A 24,372-nucleotide genomic window follows, 5' to 3' on the forward strand; every position below is an offset into this window, starting at 1 on the left:
CACACACATACATACATATATATTTAAGGCCATACTCATAACTTGGGTATAATTAATTTCAGGTGTTTGACTGTATATACAAATTTAACAAATAGCTGATTTGAAAACAGATGCTCTAATATATTATACTGCGGTTTACTTATTCTGCTAATTAGCATTTCACTGTAATGACAATATAATTTTATTTGTTGCTAATTTATGAATTACTACTATAATTTGTAAATAAGAAAAAGCACATGGTCTATTATGCAGTATAATCTACATCATGCATGTACCTCTAGGTTTTGCTTTTATATTATGTCATATTATTTCATTCTTGAGTTCAAGTGTTTATTAATTAGACTGGTGTCACATTCTCTTCTGTCTTCATATGCACTGTTAAGGTTTCTCAGTCCCACCATTGCAAATCCTTCCAAGTATTTTAAGCATGCAATATCTTATTTAAATAAAAGAATGTTCAAGACAAAGCTATCAAGTTTCTCATAAGTATATGTACACTAGCAGTGGAATTTACTGCGATGCGATGGGGCACCACCTGGAATCTTGTCTAGAGGGGTAAATTGGTTAGGGCCAGGCCTGCCTAAGGAAATAGAACAACCTCTGACATACTTTGTCACTGATACATGCATTTTGCATATGTAAATCACTACAGAAATGGACATACTGGAACAGAATGAGTGTATTGGTCAGGATTTGCCAAAAGACTTTTTGACTCAAAACTTGGCTAAATTAAGTTTATCAGAAAAGATGAAAATGTTTGGTTGAAGGGCATGCTTGGAATGCTGTACGTATTAGTACTGTTAGGTTTGTATAAAACAATAAAAGTCCTCACAAAGCTAGTGCAAACAATTGTGTGTGTTCCGGCTGCTTTGTTTACTTTTAAAGGGCTTTAATTTTACCCCTTTTACAAGATTTAAGATCAGTCTTTTGTGTCTCCAGAATGTGTCTGTAAAGATTCAGCTCAAAACACCCATCAGATTATTTATTATACCTTTCAGAATATTGGAATTTACTGCTCTAAACACAATGTAGTTGTTTTTTCAGTATGTGCCTTTAATGCTAGTTCTCCCCGCCCACCGTTTCCATGTGCCTGTCACAATGTGACTCAGTCTCCGGCTGCCTCAGATAAACAGCACAGTGACAGACATGAAGAAAGCAGATCTCGCATGACATTTGTGAGAAATACTACTGTAAGAACTTTCCCAATGATTATTTGATGTATTTGTTGTGGAGTTATTTCAAGCCTTTCTGCAATGATGAGTCATGCGCAATGTTGTTACAAAGTTCACGCACACAGATATAGCGGACATACACAAAGGGAGTGCATTTAACTTTGCAGTGTTTTTGCACGACAAATGTGACAGGATACAAGTTTATATCCACTGCTGTATGGAGATCCTTTGTTAATGTACAAAATAATCCTGATTTAACATCAGGTTATTGAAGCGTCTTCTTTTAGAATTGTACTGAAATGCAGCTGTAGTGATAAAGATAGTGCATGTTTGAAATGAATTACAGCCATTTACTGTTTTAGAATCATTTTAAACTTGTAAAACTCATTCTTGATCACATTTGATGATGATTGATGATCACAGAGCGCTGAACAGATCTTTTAATCCCAGTTGCTTTGCGCACTCCCTGTCTTTTTATTCTGATTATATTTGTCACTATTGAGAAATGTTAATATGAGGCTGTCAATCTATTCGGTGGGCGGGGCAACTGCACTCATATGTCACGCCTTAAAAATAGGAAGGATTTGGATTCTATTGTAATGTTAGGAAATTAAAAAAAAGAAAAAGAGAGACTTCTTGTGTTTCTATCACCCCAAAAGATCATTTCAATGGTTCTTTAAGACTTTTGGGTTTTGAGTATGTCTATATCCATCAATGTGGACAAAAATATCATGCAAATTCCCCAACATAAATTAACCAAGATTTTACTGTATTAAAATTGCAGTAGTCTTGTTTTTGTGCACTCGTTACCATTTGCATAACCACTGCTTTAACACAAATACAATGGTTAAACTAGTGCAGCAAAATCATGATGTGTAATTTTTGGTTACAGTTTAACTACTACAGATTTGTTTTTTATGGACGATTTGTCTTGTACTACAAGAAAACATACAGCACTACAGTTTTATTTAGAAACTTATCTATCTGCCCATTTTATTGAATCAAATATTTACTGTACTGTACACTGCGATCAGCTGTAATTCTGCATTTCCCAAATGCATTGGTGTCCAATAATATCTGCTTCTATATCTGTTGAACTAATGAAATGTTACAAAATATTTAGAAGAGTAGCATAGGGGTTTGAGACTGAATTTATAATTCTTCAATCATAAAAAAGTATATTTTTAAAAGGATTTCACTTAAATCCTTTAATTATTATTTTTATATTAAAAACAATTGTTAAAAAAAACAGATGAGGATCATACCAATGATTTCTTTAAACATTTGTTACACAAATACTTCAAGAGTATACAGCAGTCTGATTGGCTAGTGCCTTTACTTATTGGGCTTTTTATTTAAGAGACAAAAACATCCTAAAGGTGTAACACCATCGCTGAACACAATAAATGGGCATCACAGGAGATCATCAGTATAGAAATGAAGGCAACAATCGCTTTTTTTGTTGTTTTAAATCTCCTTGGACTCAACACCAGTTTCAGAACACACTTTTTTGTGACGGAACAAATGACCTGGATAGATGCACAGACGTACTGCAGAAAACACCACAGTGACCTGTCCACCATGACCAAAGAAGAAGCACAGCTGCTCTCCAGTAATACAGATGCTACATATTCATTTAGCTGGATTGGGCTTTATGAAGATCCAGACCGTGCAGATGAATGGATATGGTCTGGAGGTCAGGTGGAAGAAGTGGACAACTGGGATACAGACCAACCAGACGATAGCTCTGAGAATTGTATTTCGCTAAAACAATCTACTTCTAAGCTACACGATACTCTTTGCTCTGATATGCTGTCTTTTTATTGTATGGATGCCGTCGAGTCAGTTTTGGTGAGTCAGAATAAGGCGTGGAATGAAGCCCTGGACTATTGCAGACAGCATTACATTGACCTGGTGAGTTTAAGCTCAGAGATGATTGAGGCAGAGGTTATAAATGTCACAGGAAAATCCCAAACAGATTTTGTGTGGACTGGTCTGCGCTTCATGGCTGGTCATTGGTTTTGGGTCAGTGGTGAAGATCTTCAATATAAAGCCTGGTCTGTGGAGGGGGAACCCAAGTGTCCTGCTGGAAATCTGCGCTGCGGAGCTCTGGATAGAAATAAGAAGGTTTGGAAAGCCATAGACTGTGAAAAGAGACTTAATTTTGTCTGCATCAAGAAGCCCTACAAGTGATATATATTTCTTTTTTAAAAAATATTCATAACTCTTATGAGTATGAATAATTTCAGTCTTGACTATATATACAAATCTAACAAATAACTGTTGTCATTGAAAACACGTTTTATTTTTTTTTCTGTGGACCATAAAAAAAGATAATTTAAAAAAATGTTTAAACTGTTTTTGTTCACAAATTGAAAATAACAGGTGAAAAACATCTTAAATGAATACAAATATTAAAGTCATAAACATAACGGTGATAAAATTATATTTTGAGGCTGAACAATTCTTTAACTAAAAACAAAACAGTCACTTTTATTCTGCAGTGCTAATATTATGGATTATATGTATTTTTTTAAATAAAATGTATATTTTAATATGTAAATGTAATATGTATATATGCTTAAATTATGGATTAAAAGTCCTATTAATACATACACTAACTCAATTGCTTTCCCACAGTTTTGAGATCTCTTAGTCACGCAAAATTTGGAGTTTGTATTTCTAATTTTGCATAAATGAATAATTTGCTCTTTCAGTTTCAGCAGATTTGTTTTAGCTAAGAATGTCATTTCTTTAAACATTTGTTACACAAATATTTGTAGAGCATGACCTACTGACTGTCTGGCCAGTGTCTTTTTCATTATTATTTGAATGGGTTATTTTTTTATCTACAAAAACACTTTAATAACTATCAATGAATTGAATGAAGTTGATTATTTGTAAAGAAATGAGGGTTAAAGTTACTGGCCTTTTTTTTTTTGAAAATTTGGACTGAAATGTTCAAGATTCATAGTTCAGATTTAGTTTGGATGAAGAGGAAACAATCAACTAGAGAAAAAAATACTGGACAACACACTTAGATTACTCGATATCTTTTTACTGTATACGGGTCTTGAAGCCCATTCAGGTGTATCGGAGTAAAACAAGGCACGGGTACTGTTGAAAACTGATGTAGTCTGTCTAACCTCTGAGATCATCTTCATCATAACCACGACAGCGTATGTGTGGACTGGATCATAATTTATAGATGTTAATCAGCTCTGGGTCAGTATGGTGATCTTCAATAATTTTGATGGAAATCTGCACCGTGGAGTTCTGGACAGAGAAGAGAAGTATTAGAAACAGAGAGACTGAAAAAAAACTGCATTCATTTTTAAAAATGAATATTTATTACATTAAAGTTGGCGATTCGTTTCACTGTGGCGACCCTTGATTAATAATAGGACTAATTCGAAAAGAAAATGAATGAACAAGATATTACATTATTAATATGCAACACTTTTTGACATTATAAAGCATTAGTCTCATTTCCACTGTCACTCCAGGTTTTTTCTTTTGACAGACTTTGACAAATATATTGCTCAACAAAATACACATTTGGTCATGAAAAGCATATTATTTAAAGTACTTTTATGCTGAAGCTTCTTTTCACTAGTGGTTGATTGAAATCTTGCTTTCTTAGATAGCAGCTTTTTTTCAGTAACAACTTCCACAGGATGATGATAGACATTTGATGAAGCTCTGTTAATTTTAACAAAACCTTTATAATTGTTTCAAATCAGAAATAATTAGCATGTGTAATGCTTGTTTTGGGGTGAAGGGGTTGGTAGGCTACTCCATGCAGATCTATTCATATTCATTTATTCAAAAAGTGAACTTGCCACTTTTGCTTTGAGCTGCTGAGCTGCCTTCAATAGAAAAGCACAATCATAATATGGATATAGGAGTTTTATACTCAATGTTGAATTTCAAGTAGTTACTAATACAGCATTTAAAAATTGGTTTATTTACATTATTTACCACAATTGCAAGTCCTACTACAAATGACTTTCCAGAATTTAAAAACAAAATAAGATGTTTTCATGTCGCTCATCAATAAAGTGATGCATGCAATGTCAATGCTATCTCATGCCAGTTTGTAACTTTTTTGATTTAGTGGTTAATTCTTATGTATTTGTACAGGATCATTTATACATAGTACAATTTGCTCATCTCCTAATGACGGTTGGGTTTAGGGGTGGGGTTTGGTGCCACGCTTCCTTTTATACATACATTATCATACAGCTAAACTTATAGTCAAAACGAAAGTTACTATTCATCACCACAACATTTCCATTTGCTCATGGTCTGCTTGTATGACATTGTGTTTGAGGTCTGTACAGCCAAAAGAATACAAGAACCTTTTTTTAAATTAAATTAGTCTATTCATACTTGTCAATAGCAAACAAAGTTATTAAAATTACATGTGGAAAGCCCTAAAGTGGCATTTTCAGGGCGGAAACCAACACGAGACTTCTGCTGCCACATGCTCACGAAAAAACCCTTCGTGTGAACAGGAAAATTTACAGCAGGCTTGCACATTGGTTTTGTAAATAATGTGCATACTTCTTGACTATGTTGTTGCACGTAGCCTACCATATATTTTTTTTTTGAGACATACTTTTAGGTAACTGTTGTGGCACTTTGACCAGTATCACCTTCCAGCCTGATCAGCAAAGACCAGGCAATGGCTGAAATCAGCCTGCAAATAGCCAAAACCTCTAACAAACCAGGCTGGTCGACCAGCTAAAACCGGTTTAGGCTAGTTTCAGCTGTTTTTTTTTTTTCCAGCAGGAAAGAATTACAATGCAGTCCCAAATACTAATTATTTGCCATTTTTAAATATTTTACTTTACATGTCAATATGAAGTTATACATCAATAAAACCATCACAAAATTTAGTGTCCACACATTAAATCACATTTGTACATTTAAAATGATGAATGGCATTTCATCTGTGACCATTGTACAAAGACCTGTATTTTTTCACACACACATTCATGTATACAGTGCAGCCGGAAAGTATTCATATCACTTCACTTTTTCCACATTTTTTATGTTACAGCCTTATTTCAAAATGGATTAAATTAATTTCCTCAAAATTCTACACAAAATCCCCCACAATTATTATTTTTTTAAATTGTTGCAAATTTATTAAACATAAAAACCTGAAAAATCACAAGTACATCAGTATTCACAGCCTTTGCTCAATACTTTGTTAATGCACTTTTGTATCAATTACAGCCTCAAGAATTTTTGAATATGATGCCTCAAGCTTGGCACACCTGTCTTTGGGAATTTTTGCTCATTCCTCTTAGCAGTACCTCTCAAGCTCTATCAGGTTGGAAGGAAAGCGACAGTGTACAGCCGTTTTCAGATCTCTCGAGAGATGTTCAATAGGATTTAGGTCTGTGCTCTGGCTGGGCCACTCAAGGACGTTCACCGAGTTGTTGTGCAGCTACTCCATTAATATTTTGGCAGTGTCATTGTGCTGCTGGAAGATGAACCGTCGCCCCAGTCTGAGGTCAAGAGCACTCTGAAGCAGGATATCATTCAGGATGTCTCTGTCCATTGCTGCACTAGTCCACCAGTTACTGCTGCTAAAAAACATCTCCACTGCATGATGCTGCCACCACTATGCTTCACTGTAGGGATGGTGTTAGCCTGGTGATAAGTGGTGCCTGGTTTTCTTCAAACTTAACGCCTGGCATTCACTCCAAAGAGTTCAATTTTAGTGTCATCAGACCAGAGAATTTAGTTTCCTATGGTCTGAGAGTCCTTCAGATACAAATTCCAGGCAGGGAGTGTCTTCTGTCTGGCCGCTCTACCATACAGGCCTGATTGGTGAATTGCTGCACAGATGGTTGTCCTACTGTAAGGTTCTCCTCTCTCCACAGAAGAACAATGGTGCTCAGACAGAGTGACCATCGGGTTGGTAATTACCTCCCTGACTACGGCCCTTCTAACTCGATCACTCAGCTTAGTTGGCCAGCCAGCTCTAGAAAGAGTCCTGGTGGTTCCAAACATCTTCCACTTACGGCTGATGGAGGCCACTGTGCTCATTGGAACTTTCAAAGCTGCAGAAATCTTTTTATAACCTTCCCCAGCCTTGTGCCTCGAGACAATCCTGTCTCGGTGGTCTACAGACAATTCCTTTGTCTTCATGCTTGGTTTTGTGCTTTGTCATGCACTGTCAACCCTGGGGCCTTATATAGACAGGTGTACGCCTTTTCAAATCATGTCCAATCATCTGAATTTACCACAGGTGAACTTCAATTAAGCTGCTGAAACATCTCAAGAATGATCAGTGGAAACAGAATGTACCTGAGCTCAATTTACAGCTTCACGGTAAAGGCGGTGAATACTTATGTACATGTGATTTTTCAGCTTTTTTATTTTTAATAAATTTGCAACAATTTCAAAAACTCTTTTTTTTTTTCCCACTTTGTCATTATAGGGAATTGTGTGTAGAATTTTAAGGAAATTAATTAATTTAATACATTTCGGAAAAAGAAGAACAATTTGGAAAAAAAGACAGGCTTACTTGAACACTATATGTTAATTATTGACAGCTGATTAATGAAATGTTAAAGGTTATTAGGATGAATCCTTTTTAAAATCATTTTTACTGCATACACTCAGAAACAAGGGTCCAAACCTGTCACTGATGGTGCCTTAAATGTACAATGAGGTCCACAATTGTACTTTTTGTTATTAATGTACCTTTTTTGTGCCTTAAAGATATATTTATAACAGTTCTGTACCTTTCAGATACACCATTACACAGCTGTATTTGAATATTATAATTTTTGTAGTGTATATTTGCTGTACAGTGCATTTATATATTACTGAAGAAAAAAACTTGATGTTATAACTTATTTGAAGGTCTGTATGGAGAAATTATAGATTGTAGTATAATCTGACATGGAAGAAGAAAAGAAATGCATTTGTAAAACACCTTAGGTAATTCACAATTTAGTCTGAATGCATTCATGAACTATGTAATGTATTTATTTACATCTAGAACACATTCAGTATAGTCATCAGACCTTTCCTCAGTTTTCCTCGGTGATGTTGGAGATTTGACATTTCAGGCTGGAATAAATTGTTCTCTTCCCTCTTTCCTCTCTCTCCTCATTCTCTGAACTCTCTGGGTTTGTGTTTTCTAGAGGAAACTGCAGAACTGTGTAGTTCACATCTATACTCTCTTGATCCTAGGAAGAAAAATAATGTTAAAAAGCAGAAGCAAAGTAAAATAAGTTAGCTCAAAAGATAAACCCAATTACTAACGTCTGATACAGATGCGCTTGGTTGAGAAGCAGACACAGCATGAAGATTTTTATGATGTGCTGTGAAAATCAATACGAAGAAAATTTAATTATAAAGTCATAAAAAGCTACAATAATACCAACGACAACAAAATAAACATAATAATAACAATAATTAAACCAAAGAAACATTAAACCTTTTATTACACTGCTATTAAATGTCCATTAAGTATCTACATATACAAAAACCAACAACATGGTTTTATTTAGCATTTTGGAAAATACAATTCAAAGTGAGTAAAAGGATTAAACTGTGATTTACCTGAACACAGTTTACATTTTGTTCTTCTCAGTCTTCCACTGAGAATAATGTTCACAAATCCACTGAAGAGCAAAATCAGGATATTACAAGCAAACACTGTCTGGAAGAGGGCTGTGCATTCTACATTAACCAAAATGACAATGAGTCAAAAAAAAATACCGTATAAATGGTATTTCTTGAATAGATGAGAATAAATACACAGATAAGGAAAACTGAAAAAAAGTTGTCAGTCTTTTAAAGTTCTCAGGGTTCCGCACAATTAGTTCAAATTGTCCCCCCAAAAAATGATAAAGTTAACTTAACTGTTTTTACAAATGTAAGTGGATTGAACACAAAACATTTAAGTTGTATAAAAACTCAAGAATTTAAATAGTTAAAATAGTTAAAATAGTTTGAACAAGCAGCAAGATAATTTTGACTGTGGATTTACAATTTATAGTTATGTGGTTACTAAAATGTATTTTGTTAATTTCTGTAAACTACTGATGACATTTCTTCCAAAAAAAAAAAAAAAAGTTATTACGAGTATTTGTTTCGCATTTAATAACAAAAATTTTTAAATGTTTATATTACTTTTTTTCAGAAAACACATTACAATTTTGCAGCTTCAGAATGACTAAAAATAAATAAATAAATATGTTGATTATTCTGACTATTTTGTATTGTGACTGGATTAATTATTATTATTATTTATTATTATTACTAGTATTATTATTATTTGAATTTGGAAAAAAAATTATCAGGCCCTTAATAATAAAAAAAAACATTTTACTTAAATCCATAAATCTAGAGAAATTGATAATCAAATTAATATTCAATTGATAATTAATCTACAAATGTTTCTTGGGGCAAAATAAGCTGTTATCAGTCAAATAATATCATTTAAATATATTTTTTAAAACTAAATTAAATATTCTATTGTGTTTCATTGAAATGCGTGATGTTTTTCTGTTAAATATTATTATATTTTAAATTTTATTCAACCACCAAATGTATTAAACTTAAGTTATCATTTGCATTCAAAAAGCGGTGCAGTTTATAGAGATGAATTGCAACATTAACATTGAAGTCATTATGTATTTGTATACTGCAGAACTTTCGACCATTTGCAAGTGCAGATATTTAAAAAAAACGTTACTGTACCTGTCATTTTTTCAGCTAGAAAAGATAAACACAATACAGAAAGTTTACATTTTAAGAAACACGTTTTTAACATGTACATACCATGATCTTGGAGAAATAGTTTTAAAACAGACTTACGTATTTACTGTCTGCCGTGAGAACTCATCACGTTCAGGGTTTAGAATCAAACAAGAGGCTTCAAGCAGAGCTTTATATAGGCCGACATTCACACTGCAGAGCCTCAACCAGAGCAAAGTGCACAGGAGTGGGTTTGATCTGAAAACAAGCTGAGAAACATTTCAAAAAAAAAAAAAAAAGGCATTTAAACAAACACGGTTTTAATAAATGTTAACTATTAAACCGTTGAGTTCTGATAACTGATGCAGACTTTCACTATTACATTATTGAATTAAGCTACTAATGTAATACATGATTTATGGATTTATATTTTGAGGGAATTATGTGTTGATTTCTAGGGCATAATAGGGCTAAAAGGCATGCTAAACGTTATTAATTTAAGTCAAGGTTTTTAGTTATTTTATATTTAAATACAATAGTTTATGTTGATTATGTCTCTGGGATAATTAAAACAATATTATTTATTGTTAAATATTTATTTTAATATAAATTATAATGGGTGGCACAGTGGGTAGCACTGTCGCCTCACAGCAAGAAGGTCGCTGGTTCGAGCCTCAGCTGTGTCAGTTGGCATTTCTGTGTGTTCTCCACAAGTTCATGTGGGTTTCCTCCGGGTGTGGTCCGTTTCCCCCACAGTCCAAAGACATGGTATAGGTGAATTGGGTAATGGTAATTGGGTACTGATGATCAGATTTAACAGCTTTTAGGTATGGAAATATTTTAGTAACAATACTAATTTGTGTGGTTTTGACATCGAGAAATAAAAATAGGTCAGTCTAGGAGATAGAAAGTCTCAAAATAGGATTAACAAATGTATTCAATTGATGTAACCATATTCGTTTCACCTTTATATTCTAAGTGTAACCCAAGGCTTGTAAGTCTGAACACATTCCCACACTCATGCAGTTTATCCCTCAGAATAATTATCTCCAAATGCTGACTATTGTATGCTTTAGCCAAATCATATATTACTGCTATAATTAAACTGCAGCCAAGTTTAACTGAAAAGGCCTCATTCTGCGCTGAAGCACTGCCTTTTTTTCTGATTATTATGAAATTTATTCATCTCTACATGGGAACAATCTTTCTTGCATCTTAAAGGTATAGTTCTTGCAAAAATGAAAAATATGTCATTATTTATTCACCCTTTACTTGTTTGAGTTTCTTTTGTCTTTTTTTTTACAGGAGGAAGATATTTTAAACGCTTTTTAAAAACCGTAACCATTGACTAACTTCCATAATATTTTCTCACCACTATAGATATCAATGGTTGAGGTTTCAAACACTTTTCAAAACATCTTTGGTTTGGGAAAAATTAAGGGTGAGTGAGTAAAAAGTGATTTTTTTTTCTTTTCAGGTGAATTTTGCCTTTAATACACCAAAGGTTGCTCATTTAAGAAATATATATATATATATATATATATATATATATATATATATTTTTTTTTTTTTTTTTTTTTTAATTCAAACAGTAGAGTTAATTATAAAGGTGTAAGTCAACTATAAGTGAAACCACAGTGCAGTTCTTGCTGCACACCTCATTAAAGCTTTTGTTTATCAAATACATGCAAAGCAGAGCAGATGCCATCATGTGGTGCTGTCAGGCTTGATGAGAGAATCAGTTACTACAATTCAAGCTTTCCAAAGTCACTGTGAAAATCAAAACTGACAGCTCTTCCTTTATACAGAATACTATATTTTCAACTATTTATCCTCACATCCATTCTGCCTATGTTTATATATTGCTTGATCAGAATAACTTCCCCTATTTATGCAATAACATTTACTATTACTTCTTTCTTCTTTTTATATGCACAAGCAATGCATGCTTTCAATTTGCCATGAGGGCGGGGCAATAACTTGTCATTCACATGATATTCATCAATAGCAAAGCATAGTGATCCATTCAATTCCCAATGGGCAAAACAAAAAGAAATATTGCTTAATACAACTCTGATGTTTGATTTAAACTTTAGGCATTTTTACTGTTTATATTAAGCCTGCTAGATTTATTATCTCAGTCCCCCATCTGTTCTACAACAATATGCAAACAAATTCTCACAGTTTCAGAAGTTCTACAAAGCTGTATTACAATATACCATAGACACTATAGACCTATATAAAACAAGGCAAATGGTATTAAAGCGATAGTTCATACAAAAATAAAAAATTCTGTCATCATTTACTCATTTAATGTTTGTATTCACTAAACAACATTTTCTGAAGAATGCTGAAAAACAGAAGGTTATCGTGTAAGTAAATGATGATAGAATTTTTATTTTTGGGTGAACTATCCCTTTGGTGACAGCAATAAGAATCTTTTTTTTGAGTGTCTTGCTTGTTTTGCTATTGTTTGAGGAGGTTGACAACAATCAGTAACAAAATGTTCCAGTAGAGGGCGGTATGTCTCTAAATGTTTCCCCTTTCCTTATAGAGGGAAATCTCATTGACAAAACCACAACGATGTATTGTGCATTAGGTAATTATGAACATATTAAATCACATATCAAATATTAGTAGAGGGCGGTATGTCTCTAAATGTTTCCCCTTTCCTTATAGAGGGAAATCTCATTGACAAAACCACAACGATGTATTGTGCATTAGGTAATTATGAACATATTAAATCACATATCAAATATTAAAAGGACATATTAAACACACAGACTGAGACAGGAATCAACACATATGACACATATTGTAGTTTTGTTAGAGTAGCAACATTTTGAAAACTATTTAATGAAATTCACAAAGCTTTGCAGTTTCTCAGTACTGTAGTTCGTTTGCAATAAAGCTCTTACTGGTCATGCTCTCAAACTCTGAAGTGTGTGTGTGTGTGTGTGTGTTTCAGATAGATTATTTTGATGATAAATTGGGCAGTGGTTTGATGATTCTTCAAATAACCAGCAGTGTTTATGTGTTGAAAAGGATGTTGCTGTGGTTTTGATTCAGAGGGGCTTCAAAACAGAAGCAAGAGGTCAGTGTTGTGGTTGGAAAATCATCAAACCACAATGTGCGCAAGCAATGCATGCATAAAGGTGCACACCCAGCTGCAAACAGACATCTCAGACATCTCACTTTTTGAACAATATATCTTTAATTTAATTTACAGTTTGTTTCTGAATGTGTTGATTTTAATTGAAAAAGTTAAATGAAGAATTTGAAATAAAAATGTATTTCTTTTGGAAAACAACGAATAATCAATTTTGTTCAATCAATTAGATTTCTAAATTTGGCATTTTGAATTATACATTTTACTAGTGTTATTTATATATTTCTAAAGAGTTGTTTATAACAGTATAATAGCCTAAACAGGTGGAAGTTAGCAGTGGTCCACTAAAGTTCACAGCAGCTCTTCTCACTCGGTAGTGAGCAGTTTCTCTTTGTCGCTGCTACAGGATGTGTTGCTGTTAACAACCTCCATTCATAGACACTGTTGATGCATTACGTGTGCATAATCACGTGGTCTAAGTAACGCCCTCTTTTAGTTATAGCTTTATATTTATCTCTTTTTGTGATATGTATTGTGCAGCACATTGGTCAACATTTGGTTGTGCTTAATAGTGCTATATAAATAAAACTGAAATATTACCTTTAAAAAGAATTATTTTATTAGGCTGCACAGTTGAGAGAGTAATTATATTCTATAGGAACAGCCAGGTTCAGGAAAAACACACATTTTCTATGTAGTAAAACTGATTTTTTATAATAACGGAGTGAGCTCCAGGGTTGTTATTCTTTTGTTGAATCCATCTGTTTAAATTTTTTCATTTTTGTATTATTTATTTTCATTATCATTATTTATTATATATTCATATTTTTAAAAACATTTGAGTTTAATTATAATTTCTGTACAATGCGTTCAGTTTTGTACCTTACACTTTATACACTTTAATAGTGATCTGAAAAACAATAAAAAAAGAGTCCCATCTGTCTTATATTTGAGTTAAGGAACAGTGCAAATGTTATGGGGCAACTGATTTTAAATTAAAACTGTTTAATGTTTTAAAGTAAAGTTGATCTTGTGGGCAAATAAATGAAATAACGCACATACACACGCACTGCATATTTACCTAAAAGCAATGTTTGTAATGCTGTGATTCTTCTTATACTTGTTTGAATGGGTTTATGGCTTATATTAACCCCTTAATTTAAAAATAAAAATCCCTATAAAATAATGGGGAACATCCAGTGCTGCTGAGAAAGGGTGTGAGCACTAGTGTAGTCTATAGCACATGTTGGAAATATGTTCAATTAACCATTTTTACAGTACATGTGAGTCACTCAAGTATCATCAAAGCAAAGTTCAAATTCCCCATGTGGTAAATAAGATTACTCAGGTGAATCAACAACTAATTATTAACTAAATGTCCTGAAGGCTTAAATGTACATCACACGATCCAAAGCAAACTACCCAAATCTTCTGGCTGAACAGGCAACATACAGTGCATCCGGAAAGTATTCGTATCGCTTCACTTTTTCCACATTTTTTTGTTACAGCCTTATTCCAAAATGGATTCAATTCATTTATTTCCTCAAAATTCTACACACAATAGCCCATAATGACAATGTAAAAATTGTTGTGAAAATAAAATTGTTGCAAATTTATTAAAAATAAAACCTGAAAAAACATATGTCTTTGGAAATTTTTGCCCATTCCTCTTTGCAGTACCTCTCAAGCTCTATCAGGTTGGAAGGAAAGCGACGGTGTACAGCCATTTTCAGATCTCTCCAGAGATGTTCAATAGGATTTAGGTCTGGGCTCTGGCTGAGCCACTTAAGGACATTTACAGAGTTGTTTTGAAGCCACTCTATTGATATTTTTTCTGTGTACTTTGGGTCATTGTCCTGCTGGAAAATGAACCATCGCCCCAGTCTGAGGTCAGGAGCACTCTGAAGCAGGTTATCATTCAGGATGTCTCTGTACATTGCTGCATTCATCTTTCCCTCTATCCTGACTAGCCTTCCAGTTCCTGCAGCTGAAAAACATCCCCACAGCATGAGGCTGCCTTCACCATGCTTCACCGTAAGGATGGTATTAGCCTGGTGATGAGCGGTGTCTGGTTTTCTCCAAATGTAACGCCTGCCATTTACTTTAAAGAGTTCAGTTTTAGTCTCATCAGACCAGAGAATTTTGTTTCTAATGGTCTGAGAGTCCTTCAGATGCCTTTTGGCAAATTCCTGGCAGGGAGTGGCTTCTGTCTACCCACTGATTAGGCCTGATTGGCGGACTACTGCACAGATGGTTGTCCTTCTGTAACGTTCTGCACTGTGCTCATTGAAACTTTTCTGTAACCTCCCCCAGCCTTGTGCCTTGAGACAATCCTGTCTCGGTGGTCTACAGACATTTCCTTTGTCTTCATGCTTGGTTTGTGCTTTGACATGCACTGTCAACCCTGGGGCCTTATATAGACAGGTGTATGCCTTTCAAATTATGTCCAATCATCTGAATTTACCACAGGTAAACTCCAGTTAAGCTGCTGAAACATCTCAAGAATGATCAGTGGAAACAGAATGTACCTGAGCTCAATTTAGAGCTTCACAGCAAAGGCTGTGAATACTTACATGTGATTTTTCAGCTTTTTTATTTTTAACAAATTTGCAACAATACAAAAAAAAAATAATCTTTTTTTTCACATTGTCATTATGGGCTATTGTGTGTAGAATTTTGAGAAAATAAATAAATTTAATCCATTTTGGAATAAGGCTGTAACATAATAAAATGTGGAAAGAAAGCGCTATGAATACTTTCTGGATGCACTGTAATATTTGTATATGACTGTTCAAGATGACTAATTCTCATTACAGTGTCAGTGTTTTACACCAATTCAAGGCTCATCTCTGGTGAGAAAACAACATTGTAATTCAAAATATAAGAACGCACAAAGTTCAGTAAAAGACAGTGGGGTGTGGCTTATTGAGCAGCCCCTCCCAAAATTTAAAAATAGCCAGTACCGGTTTTTTTACAATACAGGTTGACTGAAAATGACGAGAAGAGCAGTGAGGGTTGTCATCAAAATTATCCATAGGCCTACTATCAAAAGTACGAGAATTTTGAAGTTGATTTGTAAACATTTGTAAATGCTAATTTCATCTCTCTACCATACTGTGAGCTTATACTCTCACTGGCCACTTTATTAGGTACACCTGTCCCACTGCTTGTAATCACGTGGCAGCAACTCAATGCAATTAGGCATGTAGACATGGTCAAGATGATCTGCTGCAGTTAAAACTGAGCAACAGAATGGAGAAGAAAGGTGATTTAAATGCCTTTGAGCATCGTTACTGGTGCCAGACGGGCTGGTCTCACTGAGCCACCATGCCACATTAACACATTCATAACAAAATTTGAAAAAAAAAATTAATATTTTTTTAATTACAGAATTAAATCTTAATTTCTTTGCCTTGTTTATTCATCCAGTGATAAACATGTAAACAGTGTTTGCTATAATGTGTCTCTGTCCTTGGTGCTGAAATCACACTTAAGACACTTTATATATTAAAGATTTTGATTATAATAAATTCTTATGCTTGTGTGTGAAATTGTCACAATATTACATAGAACAGGCCTTTTATTTACTGCCACTAGGCTAAAGCACAAGGTCAAATGCCACACCACTCCAGTTTAGTGAGCTGCTATCACACTTTAGTCAGTGCGATCACACTTCAGTAAAACCTTCATCCACAGAAGAGCAAGCTTTTCATTCTTATTAGGTGATTGCAAGTGGCCTGAGCTCAAAGTCTAAAACCACAAGTGTGGAAAGTTTAATGCTACAGCTTCTACCAGCATCAGATGAAAAAATATATATAAAAGTTCACACTATACTGCAACTGTCTTAAAACGCATTTTGATAATCCTTTTATATGTGATATTATATATTATTATTGTAAATTAATAATAATATTACAATATTAATCTATAATAATAAAATATAAAATAATTTCCAAAATGCTGTTTAAACAGTATAAAGTGAAAAATTTCATTTTCAATAAAAAAATTTAATTATATTAATATGCACCTCTTTCAATTTTTATAAATCAAACATAAGATGAGATACAGGACTTGAGATACAGGAAATGATGCATGTTAAAATATACATTTGTTGAAATGTAACGCAGATCAGAAATATGAAAATAAATCAACTACAGAATTTTACAGTACGAATTCTTCCCCTTTTGCATTAAATATGCATTTTTTAAAACTTGTTGCAGAATTACAATTTTCTGATAGTGTAAAACAATCAATATTGGATGTTAATAAATATAAAATAGATTACAATCAATATTAAATTAATTAAATTAATTTATGTAATAAAATGACGGCTATTTTAAATATAAAACATGTAGCTGTGTGGTTGTCCTCTGAATTTCTCCTCACTAAACCTCACTCTGAACTGCTACTTCCTGTCAGTCCCTACAGGAAGTGAAACTTTGTTTCCAGCCGCTGCCATTGTATTTGATAAAAGGCTGCTTTAGTTCAGACATGGTCATGTGGTCTGGGGTGTAAATGGTCTGCAATCAATGTGTAAAAATAAATTATACTAATTCAAGCAGCTTGCACGCATGTAGCTTATTAAATGATGCTCTAATAACATGACGACCATGCAAAATTGCTTGATATTATTTAGGCAGTAATATACTCATTATCAGCATGCACTCTTCATTGTGGATTTCTCAGTTTGTGTTAAATAAACATCACACAACAGTACAACTATATAAACACCCAAACATATTTCTTAAAAATAAACTATGGCAGAAATGTCTCCCCCTATTGGCTGACTTTTATTTCAGTTAATTTATTAAAGGGATTGTTCACCCAAAAAAAATGAAAATGTACTTATTATTTATTCTCTCTCAAGTGGTTCTAAACCTTTATAACTTTCCTTCAGCACAAAAGCAGATTTTTTTAAACTGTTGACTTTTATAGTGGGAAAACTAATACTGAGGAAGTCAATGGTTACAGGATTTCAACATTTTTCAAAATATCTGCTTTTGTTTTTAACCGACGAAGGAAACTTTTAAAGGTTTGTAACAAGTGAAGGGTGAGTAAATGATGACAGAAGCAATGCTCTTACACTAGGATGTGTACTGCACAAACAGTTAACTGTCTACTTTATTTGATCTGAATTTATTTATCTACATTATCTTATTAACAGCATTCTTTGAGCTTTTTTTTTTTTTGCACTTTAGAAGATAAATAAGATACAACTGAGTTCTGCTTTTATTAAATGGTTCTGATATTTTCTCTGTGCAAAAACAAGTTTGTTATTATTTTACACTTTTTAAGACAACCCTCCAGACGATGTTTATACAGAGTAGATTGCATCCTGCTTTAATAGAGATGGAGCATGTCATGTAAAAGCCACATCCTCTTCTCATAAATAAAGCTCAATTTGTTTATTCTCAGTTGAGTCGATTTGACTGGAACGTAAACATGAATTTGTCTGGACTACATCCGCTGATGCTCTTTTTAATAGGTAAATACACTTTTACAATATTTTCTCTTTGAATTTGCGTAACAGAAACAGAAAGATCACGTTTACCTTAAATTTAAATATGCAGTAGAGTATATAACAACATGGCTACTGTGCAGTACATGACAAATGCACATATTTTATATATTCAATTTATGTTATTGGTAACTTTTTACAATAAAGTTGTATTAGTTAATGTTAGTTAACACATTTATTAACATGAACAAACAATGAACAATACATTTTTTACAGTATTATGTTAGTTAATGAAAATACAGTCGTTCTTTGTTAGTGTTTGTTAACTCACAGTTTATTAATGTTAAAAAATATGAATTTGGATGTTAATAATGTTTTAGTAAATGTTTAATAATGATTAATAAATGCTGTACAAGTATTGTTCATTATTAGTTCATTTTAGTAAATAAATTAACTGATCTTATTGTACAGAGTGCTCATGTTATTTATACGTTTATCATTATTTTTGGATTCCAATTTAAAAACACTGCCATGCTATTTTCACAAAGTAAAAAATCTCAAATCTTCAAAATATGTTTTAGGTTTGGTGTTTTTTTTTTTCCACATTGCGAAAGTCTGTCTAATTCTAATTGCAATTCTAACAGCATCTTCTCATAAGAGAGAATAAAATTATTTATTACTTAACAGTTTTAAAGGAAAAAGTACATCCTGAAATTGAAATAATATCATCATTTACCTACTCTCAAGTTTTCTTACGCTCAATATATGCAGTTAAAGTAACAATTTTTAACTCTTCTTTAATTTTTGACCTCTTGATTTTTTTAATTTTTCTCCTCTTCTAATATATTTTTTATTCTGGTAAAATTGTCTTAGTTTTATTTCAGCTACAATTTTTTATAAAACTTTTTTAGTTTTTAATAAAAAACTAAAACATTTAAAGTACTATATATATATATATATATATATATATATATATATATATATATATATATATATATATATATATATATATATATATATATATAAATATATATATATATATATATATATATATATAWAWATATATATATATATATATATATATATATATATATATATATATATATATATAGATTGTTTACAGAAGAAACCATCTTTATACAAGGATTTGCCTAAATAACCCAGTGAAGCCTTTAAATTGCAGTAAAGGCTGAATACTAGTATCTTGAAAAAAATATCTAGTCAAATATGTGCTGTCATCATGGCAAAGATAAAAGAACTCAGTTATTAGAAATTAGCTATTATATTTAAAATTTGTATATAAACATATTTTCAATTAGCTTTGGCTCATCACATAACTTTAGGTCAGTGAAATATCTTATTAAACTTTGTAAGGTCATTAAGAGTCAATATTGCGCAAATATAGTGGACATGGGGAAGGCGCAAATGCAGACATCAGTTTTGGCCCACTGCTACATATTACAGAAAAATTATATATCATACAGAAAAAATTTACAATTATAACACTGTTTCAGATGCATCTAAATATAACTTCTTATCTTACAACTTACTGTTCTTCATTGTTTTTAGGTGTCATCTTTGTAAAACATGCCTTTTCAACTTTCACGAAAACGTACAGCGGAACTACAGTTTCTCTTCTGTGTTCAAACATCCTGAAAGAGTCCAGTTATATAGCCTGGTTCAAGCAGACAGATGATTCTCTGCCACTCTGTATTGTTACTCAATATGTTGGCACAAATCCTGACTCCATATATTTGAATGGATTTCAGAAGACTCGTATAGAGATGTCAGTGAATGCAACGTTTTCTACACTGAGGATTATCAGCGTGGATGTTTCGGACTCTGGAATGTTTTACTGTGGAAGTTTTATCGAAAACCACATGAAGTTTCACAATCAAACACAGTTAGTTGTAGTAAACGGTAATGTTTAAATCTCAGTTTGATCTATTATCATCTTAATTTTTTTCCAATACTGTTATGTGCTTTTGATTGAAAATGAATATTAATTATTTATGTGTGTTTTTAATCTTCAAAGTGACAAATCAGTTCAAGGAAGAAGATACTCAAAATACAGATCATAGTATGTGTCACACAAACACACATAAAAAGCTGTTCTTTGCATTTTCTCTCTAAAAATGAAAAGTAATTTCATGTTAATTTTTATAAATAACTTTTTCTGTCTCTTTCTGTTTTTGAATGATTTTAACAGGAACAACTGAACAGACGCCTACATCCTGCTTTTTCTTTTGCACACTGACACTGATCTCGAGCGGCTTCATTTTACTTTCTACTGGTTTTGCTATTGTAGTCTTAATAAGGCTAAAGAAATCAAGTAAGCATAAAGGCATGTGAATCCGTTAAAATACACTGAAATACCCATCCAGCTTTATTAATTCAATTAAAAATGGTATTGATGACTTTTTTTGTTTTGCTTAGATGCTGAGTTTCATGATCACAATGAAGAGTTACATCAGTTGCACAAGGTTTTCCAAATATAAAATATAGATTTTTTTTTGTATTTTATGTATATATTTAATTAATTAATTTATTTATTTATTTATTTTCCAGAATAAAGATTCAGACTTGAACTTCGCACCTGTACATTTTGCTAAAAACAACAGTGGGCTCGTAAGGACTTTCAAGGATGTTGAGACACATGCTGTTTATGCAGTAAGATGATCTGCAGATTATCAGAAAACTATAGACCATTTTGAAGGATGTAAACAATAACAATGGTCCCAACGCATTTCCTGTTTTACATTTTAATTACCTATATAGCTTTCGAGAATCAAAAAAAAAACACACATATTGACAGTGGTGGAAAGAGTACTGAAAATCATACTCAAGTAAAAGTTCCATTACTTGTCCAAAAATGTAGAGCAGGTAGAATAAAAGTATCTGTTGTAAATATTACTCAAAGTATGAGTAAAAAGTAGCCCTTACAAAAGTACTCACAAGTATTGAGTATTACGCTGTAAAAAGCTGATGTGTTTACATGTAAAGTGTGCATGTGTGTCAAAGTAACATTCAGTAGTGCATTTAGTTATTGTTTAAGGCCATTTCACGACACAGTCAACATCCATCATACAGTAAACATCCGTCATCTTCTCATCACTCTGTTATGACAGCTGTTTTAACATAGAGTTTTGCCTCTTGTTATGGTTATGAAATAGTTTGATATAAGGCAGGAAATGTTCATGGGCCTATTAAGCACTTAAGACTGATACAGGATGTTGTGAAGGATAAAATGGTTTAATTTTCAACAATTATTTGCTATAAACAATTATTTGAACTTGACTTTTTCAGTTGACTTAATTTAACGTGAAGTTTTTTGTATACTTTACTGATGCAGCAATAGTCATTCTTACTATAAGTATTATTTTCACCAATTTCACCATTAGCCTATGCGTGTACAAATTACATTCGCTAAATTTGCATACTAATCTAATAATATAATCAGTTATTTCACTAATTTGAAATGTCATATGGTTTTTGTGGCATGAAGTACATAATGTAAAGAAAGTGTCATTTCTAAACTCCAAACCACAACTCAAGTGAACTTCAACATCTCAATAATGATCCCTTATTAGTCAATGTCTCATATTAAATTGAATATTTACAAAAGCACCTGTGGATTTGCTGACACCAATATTTGAACAATTTACAAAAGATAAATCATCTGTGATTATGCGTGGAAATAAACATTACGACTATAAATGCAAATAATATTGATTAATTTACCGCGCGCTTTTTTTGGACCCGAAATCTAGGCAGAAAAAGCCTGAGATTGACCAGCAGAACACAAGACCACTGCCACTGTGATGACCTGTTTTAGGATGTAGAATTGGCTCAGATGTCGTAGCCAGTAAGGAAAACATGTTAGTTCAGTTTTTGAATTCGGTTTTATTTAAAATATTTCTAAACAATTTAGTTATTATTTGTATGTGTTCAGGGCGGCGCATTGGTGAAGTGGGTAGCGCTGTCGCCTTACAGCAAGAAGGTTGCTGGTTCAAGCTTCAGCTGAGTCAGTTGGCGTTTCTGTGTGGAGTTTGCATGTGTTGGCATGGGTTTCCTCTGGGTGCTCTGGTTTTCCCCACAAGACATGCGTTATAGGTGAATTAAGTATGCTAAATTGAACGTAGTATGTGTATGAATGAGAGTGTATAGGTGTTTCCCAGTGATGGGTTGCAGTTGGAAGGGCATCCGCTGCATAAAACATATGCTGGATAAATTGCCGGTTCATTCCGCTGTGGTGACCCCAGATTAATAAAGGGACTAAGCAAAAAAAAAAAAAAAAAAATGAATAAATTTGTATGTTTTGTTATTTCTGGACGTGCGTGTTAATGAGTTACTGTATACTAATACTATATTGATGAAGATCAGACAACATGATCTGACTGATCTGCCAGAGTGATCACTGAATAGTGTTATGAATGCAGAGATATGCAATGCAGATTAGACAGTTGAGGTCATCCGACTTAAATCTGTGTTGACTTATATTCGACTAAGTTTTAAAACCTTCCAACATGACATGCTGAAAAAATTATTATGCCTGAGATATGTTCATGCATTTTATGCAGGACTTTTTAAGTTTTCATGCAAAAAAAGAAAGAAAAAAAATGCACTGTATGTTGAAGGGATATTTCACCAAAAATGAAAATTATTCCATCCTTTATGCAGTTTTTAACCTTTGCGTTACTTTTCTCTGTTGAATGCTGGTTACAGACAACTATTGACTTCTGTAGACAAAAACAGTTACTATGGAAGTCAAGCAGCTTCCAGCATTCTTCAAAATATCTTCTTGTGTGTTCAACAGAGGAAAAAGGTTTTGAACAAGTGAAGAGAGAATAAATGATGACAGCATTTACAGTTTTGGGTGAATTCTCCCTTTAAATACTGATTTTCTCCACTGTTTCTGATATTCAGTATTGTGAAAATAAATGTTTAGAATTATGAAAAGACAGCTGTGGTTTTTACTAGTTTACCATGTTTTTGAAACTATAATATCAATATACACATTTATTATTAATACACAATCATACACTGTAAGTATGTTTAAGAAAACTTTACTAGCACCATTCCTCGGATCACAGTTTTGATTAAGTTAACTTTACTTAAATGACCAGAGTAAACGTGACTCAACAGAAGTGATAATTACTTTTAGTAAATATGAGCTGATTCTATTAAGTTAAGATTACTTAATTGAAGGCAATGAGTTTGCACAGTTCAATTGAGTAAACTTAACAAATCACTTTTACAGTGCCGATGACGAGGTTATTCGATTTCACAGCATCTAAAAATGAGATTTAAGTCAACAACAAATTGAAGCAATTCTCTTATAAATGAATTTACATGTAAACAATTTTTTTTTCTGAAAGCCAAAAGTGATACAGCCTCTGTGGTAAAAATAAATTAAGTCATGTAATCTCTATTATACTTTTTTAACATTTTTTCATTTTGTTCATGCACAAACTCAGGTAATAATCAAGAACAAATATTGATTTGGATCATAAATTCATATCTCTGATACTTACATTGAGGAATGAGAGTGTATGGGTGTTTCCCTGTGATGGGTTGAGGCTGGAAGGGTATCTGCTGTGTACAACATGTGCTGAATAAGTTGACAGTTCATTCAACTGTGTCGACGCCTGTTTAATAAAGGAACTAAGCCAAAAATAAAATGAATGAATGAATGATTTACCCTGAGAAGAGGCATCCTCAACTGGTGGAACTGATTGTGTCTGTTACCCGCCTCAGGCTGAAGAGACCCAAACAGGTAAGTGAAATGTATAACTGCAGAGAAGTAAAGAAACAAATCAATACGAGCTCTGACGGTCTTTAATGAACTCTGCATTTTTTCTTCAAAAGGAAACACAAAACCTTTTTTTACTGAATAAAACAAC

General features: G+C 32.9%; 2 protein-coding genes across 5 annotated transcripts in view; both read left to right on the forward strand.

Moving 5' to 3' along the window:
• Positions 1-24,372, forward strand: part of nitr7a (novel immune-type receptor 7a) — a 60,828-nt gene that overhangs the window by 27,139 nt on the left and 9,317 nt on the right. The window contains exons 3-8 of one of the 4 annotated variants that reach the window (XM_073908201.1): positions 18,427-18,496; positions 20,039-20,389; positions 20,505-20,549; positions 20,679-20,801; positions 20,906-20,952; positions 21,038-23,069. The exons of 1 other annotated variant lie outside the window; for it this stretch is intronic. In XM_073908201.1, the coding sequence (XP_073764302.1) occupies positions 18,454-18,496; positions 20,039-20,389; positions 20,505-20,549; positions 20,679-20,801; positions 20,906-20,952; positions 21,038-21,148 (720 nt within the window). In that variant the 5' untranslated portion in view covers positions 18,427-18,453 and the 3' untranslated portion in view covers positions 21,149-23,069. Of the gene's footprint in view, positions 1-18,371; positions 18,497-20,038; positions 20,390-20,504; positions 20,550-20,678; positions 20,814-20,905; positions 20,953-21,037; positions 23,070-24,372 lie in introns of those variants that run through there. 2 more of the 4 variants (XM_073908200.1, XM_073908199.1) reach the window with 2 other exon arrangements.
• Positions 2,142-3,395, forward strand: nitr3r.1l (novel immune-type receptor 3, related 1-like). Its single transcript, XM_021477729.3, has one exon. It carries the CDS (start codon positions 2,610-2,612, stop codon positions 3,363-3,365), a length of 756 nt encoding a protein of 251 aa, XP_021333404.2. The 5' UTR covers positions 2,142-2,609; the 3' UTR covers positions 3,366-3,395.

This window comes from Danio rerio, chromosome 7 (assembly GCF_049306965.1).
Source record: "Danio rerio strain Tuebingen ecotype United States chromosome 7, GRCz12tu, whole genome shotgun sequence".
NCBI classification, from domain to species: domain Eukaryota; kingdom Metazoa; phylum Chordata; class Actinopteri; order Cypriniformes; family Danionidae; genus Danio; species Danio rerio.

What these genes read in the sequence shown, in the direction of transcription:
- nitr3r.1l (XM_021477729.3), top strand. Translation starts at nt 2,610, where the DNA reads ATGAAGGCAACAATCGCTTTTTTTGTTGTTTTAAATCTCCTTGGACTC.